General features: G+C 38.1%; 1 protein-coding gene across 3 annotated transcripts in view; it reads right to left on the reverse strand.

The window, feature by feature from the left end:
• Positions 1–937: 937 nt before the first annotated feature.
• Positions 938–12,360, reverse strand: part of eps8l2 (EPS8 like 2) — a 42,106-nt gene continuing 30,683 nt past the window's right edge. For all 3 annotated transcript variants that reach the window (XM_036576504.1, XM_036576503.1, XM_036576505.1), the window contains 15 exons: positions 11,519–11,598; positions 11,245–11,354; positions 10,256–10,332; positions 10,021–10,147; positions 9,789–9,877; positions 7,353–7,427; positions 7,114–7,262; positions 5,376–5,529; positions 4,652–4,686; positions 4,231–4,336; positions 3,996–4,124; positions 3,823–3,904; positions 2,873–3,056; positions 2,364–2,496; positions 938–1,622 (listed from right to left, as the gene is read on the reverse strand). In XM_036576504.1, coding sequence (XP_036432397.1) covers positions 1,536–1,622; positions 2,364–2,496; positions 2,873–3,056; positions 3,823–3,904; positions 3,996–4,124; positions 4,231–4,336; positions 4,652–4,686; positions 5,376–5,529; positions 7,114–7,262; positions 7,353–7,427; positions 9,789–9,877; positions 10,021–10,147; positions 10,256–10,332; positions 11,245–11,354; positions 11,519–11,598 — 1,617 coding nt within the window. In that variant the 3' untranslated portion in view covers positions 938–1,535. The remainder of the gene's footprint in view (positions 1,623–2,363; positions 2,497–2,872; positions 3,057–3,822; positions 3,905–3,995; positions 4,125–4,230; positions 4,337–4,651; positions 4,687–5,375; positions 5,530–7,113; positions 7,263–7,352; positions 7,428–9,788; positions 9,878–10,020; positions 10,148–10,255; positions 10,333–11,244; positions 11,355–11,518; positions 11,599–12,360) is intronic.

Raw genomic sequence — 12,360 nt, forward strand, 5'->3', positions numbered from 1 at the left:
TTATTTTCAGCATCAAGAAAAAACATATTTAACAGAAAATTACACAGAGTGTGTCCACTCTGCATTAATTACAGCTTTCATTCTTTTTGGGAAACTTGCTTTCAGTTTTTTTAAGAAATCTGCAGGGATATTTTTCCACACCTCCAAAATTCAGTTTAGAAGTTGGTTGTATTTTCTGCTTTTCATGATTCAAATAATCCCAAACACATTCAGTGATGTAGAGGTCTGGACTCTGGGGTCAGTTGTTTTGAGAACAATAGCAGCTTCTTTGTTTGACCTGCATATTTTCCGATTCCTGTTCTCAGTAACAGCTACTTGACAGCTACACATCCTTTCAGACTCACAGTGTTGAGTTGTCCTCTTACCTGTGGATTTTCTCAGATCTGAAGTGAGAGTGGAGATTGATTTTCTCCTCTCTCTCTCAGAAATGAAAGCTTTAAGCGCCGTTTATCTGATGGCGAAAGTTTTGCTGGTTTACCAGGTCTTACACGATTGTTAGGAGTCCCATTTTCTCTTCAACTTTCACACAGTTGAACTTCAGTTTTGGAAACTTTTTTGGTGTTTTTTCACTTATTTTTTTTTGACTGTCCCTCTTACTTGTGCAATTGGATTATCTCATATCCTCTCACTTCATAAATATCTCCTGAAAAATGAGTAACTTGTATTCAAAGGCAATTTTGATTGGAAATTGAATAATTAAAGGATGGTCTCTGACTTTTGCACAGTACTGTGTCTATGTAAATCTCAGAAAGAGATATTTGGAATGGAAAGTACAAACTGTATTTGATTTCCCGGCACAATGTTCAGTGTCACACTGGCCTTTAAACAACACTTACATTGTAAAATAAAACAGAGCTCATAAAAAAGTGCTCTATTTTTTATAGGCTGTATATAAATAATCTCTAAGGTCTATAACAACAAAGAACAGAAACACATATTTCATAATGAAACCATCAGCTGACTTTATTGTGTTCTTGCGTCATTCCTTCATGACAAAAATCAGCACTTGAACATGCATCTTTAGACAGGATTGGGGCGTATTTACATAAAAACACTTGTTTTTTCAAAACAAAGCTATTCTCATAAATCTAAACGAAAAATGGCATTTGAATGTGTTGAAAAGCCCATTAGACAAAGACTTGTAACCACATATACAATCGCTCCTTTAAACCTCTACAGAACATTCATTCTACACAAGATTGACATGAATTCTGTCTCTTGCTACTCTGATTTCCTCCCCTTTTTTTCATTCACATAGCTGAATGTTTCATACAGAGGTGTACATAAAGTTAAGCTTCATATTTTCTCAGCATAAACGGGTGTTAAACAATTTATGTGGAGGAATTAAAACAAAGCTTTCTCTAAAACAGAATAAATATACAAATCAAATGTATACAAGATCTTAATACATGTTCATATTGCGTGTAGATTATATGACAATGGCAAGAGGAATAATAATAATAAAGCAGGATTGTACACTGTTATGAAGAATGCTGATATTCTGCCATCTTCAATGTTTATTGTTATTATGGGTATTAAAATTTTTCCAGACTGGAGGCGGAGGCGATCTTCTCCTTCTGTTTCCTCATGATCTCCTGCAATTCAGAGTCCCCTTGGCTCTTCTAATAAAAAGATAAGAAGAGAATTATTGTTTTTTTCTGCCTTCTGCTGCCAAATTTTGCTGATCTGAGATCTGAGATTTCTCTTATAATGGTTAGAGCTCCTGCTCTCAAAAATGAGTCTTCTTAAATGGTTAGCTCCTTTGGCTTGTTCAATTTACTCAATTTTGGTCCAATTTACTGAAATGTACTAATGAGAAATTACAATGTGGTAAGTTTTAGCTACAGAACACACCTGCACTGAATGTAGCTAACCTAATGCTTGTAATATTTGGACAGTTAATTTGCTACTTAGATTACTTACATAACAATTGTAAAAGTTTAGAGATGCTTTTTCTTAGTTTCTTGGACAAAACAATAATAAATAAAAAAATTAAACAAACTATTATTTAAGACAGATTCATTTTTAGGGCTTAAAATAAACTTTAGGTGTACTTCATGATTTGGCTATAGGAAGCTATTCCCACTTCAGCGAAAAACGTTTTATGTCATCATGCTGTTTACAAGTCACTTTACTCATTTTCAGAAACTAAAATGAATGACACAAAAGGGGCAAATGAAATGAGAAGCATTCCAATAATAAAACACCCACAGCAGTGAGACTGGAGTTTGAACTGTAAGAGAGAGATTGTATGGGGGCATTTCATTCCTGCATGTTGAGGTAGCAGACAAGTTATCTGCGGTTACTTTAGGTTATCTGCGGTTGGCTGTTTGCCTCTCGGTGAAGTGTAAAAGGTAACTGACCTCTAGCAAAGATTTCTGCACAGTGAGCTGGCTGTAGACCCGTGATCCTTCATCTCCACACACGGCCTTCAGCTCTTCCTTTTCCAGAGAAAACAACTGAGCCCCGCTCAGAACACCCAAACAGTCCACCGTCCTGAAAAACATACACAGACATAAACAGTTTTATGGACATCAAGAAACAGGTTTATGAAGTGAACATTATATTGATAAAGTGTTGTTTATTTTATTTGCTCTCTTCAGTTTTAGTTATTTCCTTTCTATTTCATTCTATCTTCATTTTTTTAAATTGCAGAGCGCACCAATGTATCTCGACATAACCCTTATCAGGTGAACCAATAGCTGCAGGGCAAATGATCGGTATAAAGGCCTTTATGGATGGGGTCTTCTGCAGAGGGACAGCGTGCTCTTCGCCTAAAGGCATCAGACTGTGCTCTCTAGAACTCTCTTCAATGGCACAGAAAAAGATTCCCAACAATAGTATGTTCTCACACATGACAAAATGAACATACGGTTTGGAGAAGCCTTTGGTGTTGAGCCAGGCAGTGACCTCAGCAGAGGTGGACTTAAGTGTGAGGGGGATGGCACGACTGGAGTGACGCTCCACTTTGAAGTTGCGCGTTGGTGGCTGTTTCTTATTTGCTGTGATCCGTTTCAACAGCTCATCATTCACTTCATCCATCTGATGAGTGCGGACTGAGAGAGACAGAGAGAGAAGGAGAGGGTAAGAGAGCGTGACAGAGGGTGTTTGAGTGATGTAAACCTTCCTGCAGTGTGCTTTGTTAAATGATACCAACATTTGATTGCAAACATTACAAACACTACACACTGTAATTTTCAGTGTATTTTATGATCAAACCTACACTGATACATTAGTTTGAGTATTGTTGCAAAAAAGCCCACCAACACTCACTTCTCACTGATGCATTGGTGCAGTACCAGTCGAGCGTTTAGACACACTTGATTAAATGTACATTTTTCATAATCTATAAGTTCATTTGATACAAAGCCGAAATGCTTGAAATGTGTTCCTAATATGAATATCAACCTAACAGTTATGAGGGAAGCATTTCAGGTGGCATTTCAAGGCAAAGGGAGGATAAAATAAGATACTAAGATACTTTTCATTTGTTTAACTCCTCTTTGGTCACTGTGTCATCTGTGTCATCTGTGAGACAGTATTTTGATCCAAGTGAGAAAATCTAAAGGCTGTTCCTCAAGTGCCAAATTTTAGAAAGAAATTTTAAATAAGATCCCCTCTTATTTGAATTTTCTTCTCCATGACATGGTTAATACCTGTATGAAATCAGCGTGAGACTCCAGCAATTTTCTCCAGAATTTCTTTTCTCTTGGAAGTTTTCAACATATCATTATATATGCTAAAATCGGGCTGTTTCCACATTATAAACGGTCAGATTTAAAAAATGAGTAACAGAAACTGAGGCTCCATAAACAAACTCACTGTCTTTATCACGTGGTGATCTTGGCATGTCGAAACTGTCCCCTCTCCCCAAAGAACCAGAGGGAGATGAACTTTTATAGGGCTACAGAGAGAGAGAGAGAGAGAATCAGGAATGAGACGGTCCTCACAGTGCAGTGACAGCGCAGAGGGGCTGGTAAGAGAGTGGGAGTTACCTGGCTGTACACTAGGTCCATGCCGTGAAGTTCCTCTGGTGTAACTACATCAAGCACGTTGTAGGGTACATACCCAGCTTGGCCACTCCTGTTCCTCAACTTCCACCATTGCTTATCATCCTCAATTACCTTCACACAAACAGCTTCTCATCAGTAAAGCTCATTTCCAACCCTGCTCCCAACCCAACTCCCAAACAACTCTCTCTCGATCTCTTTCTCCTTCACTCTCTCTCACCTCTAAAATCTCGTCTTGAAGGACAGAGAGCTCATTGGCATTACGGGCCACAAAGTGGTAGCGGATCTTGGCATATTTCCGGCTGGGGGAAGGTGCTGTGTAGGACCTGCATGGGTTAAAGAGTGAAATCCACAGTCAGTGAAGCACATTCTCTAATAGGTTTTACTCCTGTTAACTAAGCCATTCTAATTGTCTGTAAACTAACCAATACAAAAGAGACCCATATCAGCATTTAAGTGAATGTTTCATTAGCAGGTCAGTAATGAACTGATGTAGAGTTAGAGAAATGCTACTTTAACATTAAACATTTTTTCACAAGCCCTACAATTGCTCAATTATTTGTAGAAAAAGTGGGAGGGTAAAAAGTATGTTTAACCTATATTTATTCTTGATGCTTTTAATGTAACTGGTTTGGACTCACCCGTTTGATGACAGTGAGGACTGTGAGCCGAAGAACTGTAAAAAGAGAAAGGCAAAAGAAAGATTTGCTGGCATAACAGTGAAGTTTACAGTGGGATAATGCACATTGTAAGCTATTCAGATAGGTGGCAATAAGTATTAAAGGAGAATTCCACAGATTTTTATGCATCATTCAATCTTTAAAATGTAAATAAAGTCATTTAGTGAAATGCTGCGTGCTAAAGAAGCGTACAGAATCAGAACTGTTCACAGTGGTGGTGATAGCAACTAAAGGTATCTAAAAGCTTCCTAACAAAAAGCTATTAAATGCAATGCTTACGAATATGCTGTCTGATGCCTGCGAAACTGTTAGAATGTTTGATAAGATTTTAGCCCAAAAAGGTCATTTTTAAAATATACTCATGCTGTGAGGCAAAATAGCCCCCAAAGAATTTTTTTCCCAAACTACCACTACTTTACCATTATCAACAGTGCAAAGAAAAAGTTGTCAGGTGTAGATTCATTGGTTGTTTTAAACAGTAAATAAAATGACTATATTAATGTTTGTGCCCTCTGGTTCCTATCATCATCGCCGTAAAGAAATCAAAATGTGTACGTTTCTCTTCAATGAACCATTTCACATCAAACACTCTGAATGACTTTACATCTCACCCACCAAAATATGTAGGTATTTAGAAAAATTGGTGGAATTCTCCTTCCGCCAAAGAGATGTGAACAGATCTCACCTCTTCTTTCCTGTACTCTGATGATGAGGGGGACATTGATGTAGAACACTCTGTCTCCCATGGTGATGTGCGGAACAGCTCCACTGGAGGCTCCCAGCCATTCCTAAACCTTGGGACGTAGAGAGGAGCACACTGGTCCCGCGGCCAATCAGCTCTGCGAGAGAGAGAGAGAGAGAGAGAGAGAGAGAGAGAGGGAGACAGAGAGAGAGAGATGGAGAGAGAGAGAGAGGGAGAGAGAGGGAGAAAGAGAGAGAGAGAGAGAGAGAGAGAGAGAGAGAGAGAGAGAGAGAGGGAGAAAGAGGGAGAGAGAGAGAAAGAGAGAGATCCTTCAGATTCTTCAGACTTTAGAAAAGTAACTTTCTACTAGGCTGATGATCTACAGTGTTCCCTATCCTCAGTAGCATATCGCTGCCGTTGGACCAAAACCTTGCATCTCCAAAATGGTAATTTCACAGGAGAAGGAAAAAACATACTTTACTTTTAATATAAGTCAGTGGAACCAGACTTTTTCCCAAGTAATTCTGGGCCATTGTTTTGGTCCATTCATCGTGAAATTTACACACAATATAAAGGACAGTAGGTATTTTCAAATTATGTCAAAAAATGGAGATAGGAGGTTTCGGTCCGACAGCAGCGATATGTGACATTACAGAGTTCAGAGAGGAATGTAAAAGACGTCAGGGGGTGGGGGATATGCTACATGAATTTAAAGAAAAATTAATGTTCCATGTCTATTAGAGGCGGAGGTCTACAGTTAGCTGCAGAACATATTTAGTTATAGCAGGCGGTCCTTTAAGGCTTAAAATGTGTAAAATGTGGCCATTTCTACAGTTAAATCTGCTGCTCTCCATTAATAATGTGAAATTCACTGATTTTTATAATAAGCTCTTACTGATCCTAATTGTGCTTTGAATGAGCTTGCATGCTTGCTCAGAAAAAATAAACAGAACAACAAAACAATAAAACAACATCAGTCTCATGCATCTTTTAGACAGTAATAGAAAATACAATAGCACAATGCTGGTACATTTTACCGTACCGAACATGCATGCACCATAACTATTCGGGAGACAGATATTAATGGGGCTTTCACCAAAGTCTCTGAACGTATCGCCAGCGTGACACTTGGTTTGATAAACGCTAACTAGTGATGGTGTTATAGCAGAAAAAAAGAAATTCTTGTTAAAGTAGCCAATCAAGTCAATCATTGTTAAATCAGCAGATGTAGATGTGTGAGTTCAAGAATTTGTATTATAACAGGATTTCACATTAATGAGACACTCCTAAAAATCTGATCAGTGTCAGAAAAAAAGCCTAATCAAGCAGGAAATAATATATGCAGTCAAATGCAAAGGTTTGGGTGTCCCTGGTAAAATAACATGTTTTTTTAATTTTCTAAGTGAAAATAAGTTAACACATCCTCTGAACACACTTCTGCACATTTTAATGCACAATTACTGGTATTTGATAAATATAATATATTGGGAAAAACAGAACATAAATTGTGGGCTGTGCAAAAGTTATGGCCCATTTTAAACTTACATTATTATGTTAAACTCTGCAAATAAATAGAAATTGTATCCTAAAATAAAACTGTACTAAAATGTGCCAGTTTTAGAGCTTGATAAGGCATAGTTCACTGCAGGTCGATTATTCCACATGTGCCTTAATTGTGTCGCCCAAAAAAAAAAGCCAAAACAAATCCAGATCAAAAGTCTACAGTCAGCAGAAGCACTACCTGGGTCGTGTCCAGCCGTCCCCCAGAAGCTCAAAAATGGTCATCTCTTTAGGGGACAGGTGACCTCTCAGAAAGTCCACTGCATCTCGGGACAGGTGAGGAGAGATGACTGAGCGAGGCAGCTCAGGACTTCCACAGCTCTGCAGCACCTACAACATCACATTACACAAACACAGTGACAACACAGCTGTCATGTATGCATGTACCAGTGTGTTTGAGTGTGTGTTCGTAATACTTACCATCTCCAGGGGTCCAAACAGGAAGTGGACAAGCTCTGAAGCACTGGGGTTCTGAATGTGCTTTTTCAATTTGGCCTGTAGAGGGAGCACAGAGTCAATAAATACGTGCACTGCCATTCCGCAGCTCCAACTAGAGCTGCCTTTTCATTATGATCAGTGATTAAACTGAAAAAAATAAAGGAGGACGAGCAAAAAGAGGTTTTAATGTGTTTTATAAGCAGTTTAACAGACTTTATTCTGTTATGCTAGAGCAAAATAATAAAGGAAATAACAGAGGAAGTGACTGGTCATACAGGTAAATCTGACACAGTGAGTAAAGAAAATTGAGTACTTTCTGGTCCTGCATGGAGTAAATCTGTTTAAACTACAGTAATTGAATGGACTTGTTCTGCTGCAGTCATTAACAGGGAATAAGTCGGTTTACTCCGCTGACATGCTGGGGAGATCCAGCATTCTTAAAGACGTACTAGAAACGTTTCCATCTACTTTCTGTGCAAATCACAAGAGATGAAATGACAAAAAAGGTTTGAGATTTTTACTGCCCAGTGGCTTGTTTCCATCTAAATGACTTTTAGTGAAAAAAGCATCACATTTACTGACAAAACATACATTTTGGTTTATACTTAAAAAAGTTGTGTTTGACATGTTTTCATCTCTAATTTCATCTATGTCACAATTTGTGCATCTTTGGCTTTCCTGACTTCCCCAGCACCAGCTCTACCTAATTTGCAACATAAGCAGCTGCTTAACTCTACACTCTGTGTTGCGTGCGTGCCTAGCATCAGCCTTTAACATGGTAAAATCACACAGGCTCTTGCATATTATCACTTTAATTTGTCATCTCTGCTGTCTTGTCACAAAATCACAGGCAGGCTTTATCCTGAGTAGTACTTTAGAAATCATCCTTGGTGGTCTGTTTTTCTGGTCTGACTGTGGCTGTGTGCATATGATAAGCCTCAAGGTCATTACCATAAAGGGCAAGTGGACTGAGGCTGTTTTGTTTTCACAACGCACAAATCAATCGGACCACAAAACAAAGTACAAACAAATCGAACTGAGATCACCTCGAAAGGTGGTCTGAGTTCATTTCGTTTTTGGGACCATTTAGAGGGGTTTGAGTTTGTTTGGTGTGTTCACATAAACACAGAAAACCACAAATCAGTGTCCATGTCAGACACTGAAACGCTCCAATTGTGAAAACGCCCTAAGATGTTAGAGTGAGGGGAGACAGTCGGGCTGTGATTAATCCCGGTTTTGATATCCAAGTTGTGATTAATACTTGTGTGCATGACAAACAGCCAATCACATGAAACAAGAGGAGGAGCTGCCAACGAAATCATACTGCCTAAAAATATAGAAAGTAAAGCTTTCATAACAGTAAAAATGCAATGCTGTCACCGCTGTCAGCAAGGTTAGACCCACCAAACCTAAAGTTAGCTGGGTAAGCAAGAAATACTGCATCATGAGCCCTGGATCCAGAGTGCTGCAACTTATTAGAACCCAAACGCGCATCCAGGCATCAGCAATACACAAATAGGGGCCCAAATAAATCCTGTTTAGGGCTCCCAAAAGCTAGAGTCGGCCATGTTATTATTATTATTATTATTGTTGTTCTTCTATACCTCTATATCTCTCCATCATGCTGTTTGTGTTCATCAAACATGAGGGAAATGTGTGACATAGCACCAAATTTATGCATAAATGTGTTATTTCCCCCCTACAAAAGTTTCCAATGTAAGTTTTTGGAACATTTCAGGTATGGTTAAACCAATTTCCTGTGCCAAGCTAAAGTTGGACAGAAAAAAGTTTTGTCAGCGTTCATAAAATATTACAAACGATTTCTGTTTCCATAGCCTACACCAAAAAACTTTTAAAAGAGTTTTTCACAAAAAATCCTGTTGATGGAAATGCAGCTTAGAAGGCCACACATAAAGGCTATTAATCCCTGAAATTCTAAAGTGGGCCTACACTTAAGTTTCTCACTCTCATAGCTACATAACTAACATATTAGTTTTATAGTAGTTACTGAATAATAGGCCTCTTTAAAATCACATCTTAAACAACATCTTAAAGCTCATTATTCTGTAATTACATGGACTACAATACTATTAGGCTTTGTTATTCTTGAGTTGTAGTGGTGTGTCCTGGCCATTTAAAGGGTTAATTTAATCATATTAACATAATTACTCAGTTTAACAGATAAGTAAAAATTGACAGTTAATTAACAGAGTAAGTAAAGTAAGTAAGTATACGTTGTACTGTTGAATTTAAGCATGTGTAGTCTTATAAAGCTGGTGCAGCACCACAAAACCGCTGGCAGTGATTACAGAGAGACGTTAAGGGCTCCACAGTGAGCGTGTGTTTGAGTTGTGGGTGTGACAGTGAGGTAAGAGAGAATGAATCAGGCCCTGTGCTGCAGCCCAGTGAGACACTCACCAGCAGATTGAAGGAGAGTTTCAGCTTCTCAAGGCTGTCGATGAACTCCGCCTCAGATGGAGGTTTAGCTCTTAGAGTTAACATCCCCTCTAAAAAGAACCACAGAGCAGCAATACAAGCCATTATTGCACAGACACACACCAAAGAGTAACATGTAAAGCATGTTAAATCAATAAAGAGTAACGGCACAACAAACTGAATGGATGCATGTCTGAGAGGTGACTAGAAATACCTGCTGGTCCTCTTTTCTTATTTTTCCTGCTTTTGTTGCGCTGGTTGAGCTGGGTGAAGGCTTCTGCTGCTTTTTGTAGCCGGGCCACAAAAATCTCAATGTCATCCAGGGCACAATTTAGGATTTGCTAAACAAAGCAAACAAAGTTTAAGAAAGCCACCTCAGTTACATCATTAAGGCCGACCTCATGCCACCATTCATTCAGCTGATGTTACTCAGTGATAGGAGCACTCACCACATCCTTCTCAATGCGCTGAGCAAGTTTCTCATGGGACTCTGGGTCATGCTGAGCTGAACCTCTTCTCTCTACATCTAACAGATGCAAATACATAGATTTTTAAAAAATATTCCATCAATAATGGGAAGAGGAGGGCAATATGGCAATATTTATCATTATCATGATCAATTACATCACAATATACTCTTCTAAGCATACTGTGGATTTAAAGAATTTAAAGAACACTGACCAATTGCATGTTCCATCATGAAGAGAGCATATTTAGTCAAGTTTAACTGGATTTAGTGCAGCTAAGTATGTGAAATGTTAAAAAAAACACTGTTCTCATAATTTTTGATACTATTGTTCTCATAGTTCTCTTGCCAGATAAGACTGTGAAAAGAAAGGACTCCAGAAATGGAATCTGCTGAACACTGATGTGCCATCATACAAAGTGCCATCAGGAAAGTTTTTTTTCAAAGACTGAAATCCCCCAAATGTATAAACATCATTACTGACATTTATTTATTTTATGATTTATTAAAACTCAGCAGATAAATAGAAATTGTTCTCTGTAAGTGAGGTGTTAACTTATTTTCGCTTGACCAGGGGTGTTCAAACTCTACTGTGTGTACAGGTGTTATCCTGTATATGTCATTTTTGTTTTTCCTAATACAGTAACATGATATCATAAACCATGATAAAGAGTTATTATTATTGTGAGATCTAATTTTTACATTGGTGCATGCCTAATTGTGATAAATATTGTACATTGTGAAAATGTTTGTGTTATATTGTGTTGTATCGTGTTAAGTTATATTTTGCCACTCTTCAAAATAGGAGTAAATCTCTGAATTTTACGATTAGATTCCAGTGTTAAATAATTTGATACATCATGAAATGCCAACTATTTACTATGATCCAATTAGATTCTTTTTGGACACAGAAAGGAATATAGACAATAAATATGAATTTTATTTTGACACAAAAACTTGAGAATGGCTTACCTTTCATGTCCGTAGCTGCCACGCGACCTTTGACCCCTGGGGCAGAACTTTTAGACTCTGAGGGGGGGATGATTGTCTCTCGCTGCCGCTTCATCTTCTCCTGGTTCATCCTGGAGGACGAGTGAGACATCAAAGAATAGTGTCAGAACTCCCTTGCAGTCCACTGAATCAGTACACAAGCGTGATTACTATCCCAAGTCCTGGTCAGACAGTGTGGAATGATGGACAGTGCTAACAGGCTTGGCTTTGTTGCAGTTATGAACTGAAGACTCACTTTAGCGTCTGAGGTCTCATCTTCTTTCCATGTTTACTGTCTCCCAGAGCGCTATCAATGTCAGCGTGCACTATCTCCGCCTGACAAACACACACACACACACACACACACACACACACACACACACACACACACACACACAGACACACACACACACTTCAAATTGAGGCCTAGAACAAGTGCTCAACAAATGGACATAGGTATGCTATGTACAATACCAGTCAAAATTTGGAGGCACTTATTTTTACTGTTTTCTACAAAATCATGAATTGTTACAATTCTAAAATAACACCTACAGTTTTACACAGTTTGAACACCCCCAGTCAAAATATGGCCTTAACAGAGAACACACTTAAATCTAACTGTTTTTTCTGCAAATTGCTTTGCAATTTGCATTTATTTGTTGAACTTCACAAAAAATGAAACATAAAATACAAAAATGTGCCATAATTTTTGCACAAGCCACATTTAATATTTTATTCTTTCCAATATTTCAAATTCAGCAAATAAACAGTACTTGTGCATTAAAAGGTGCAGAAGTGTGATCTCCATAGAGGACACATTATTATCACAAATCAACAAAACATCATTTGGTCAGGTACACTCAAACTTTTGCATGTAACAGTATGAACTTATTACAATTAAAAATACAGGTCTTCTTTCAGAAAGGGCTGTTTAGACTTACTCTAACTAGCAACACAACCGACTAGCACAAACACATTAACAGGGACAGACATTCCACTAATTAACTTTTAACAAGGAACACAAGTAATTAGAATGAAACAATGACTGTCTCTGTTTACACTTGGAACTAACATCTGATTATGGTGATCGGATCATCA

Source organism: Colossoma macropomum, unplaced genomic scaffold (genome assembly GCF_904425465.1).
Source record: "Colossoma macropomum unplaced genomic scaffold, Colossoma_macropomum, whole genome shotgun sequence".
Taxonomy (NCBI): Eukaryota; Metazoa; Chordata; class Actinopteri; order Characiformes; family Serrasalmidae; genus Colossoma; species Colossoma macropomum.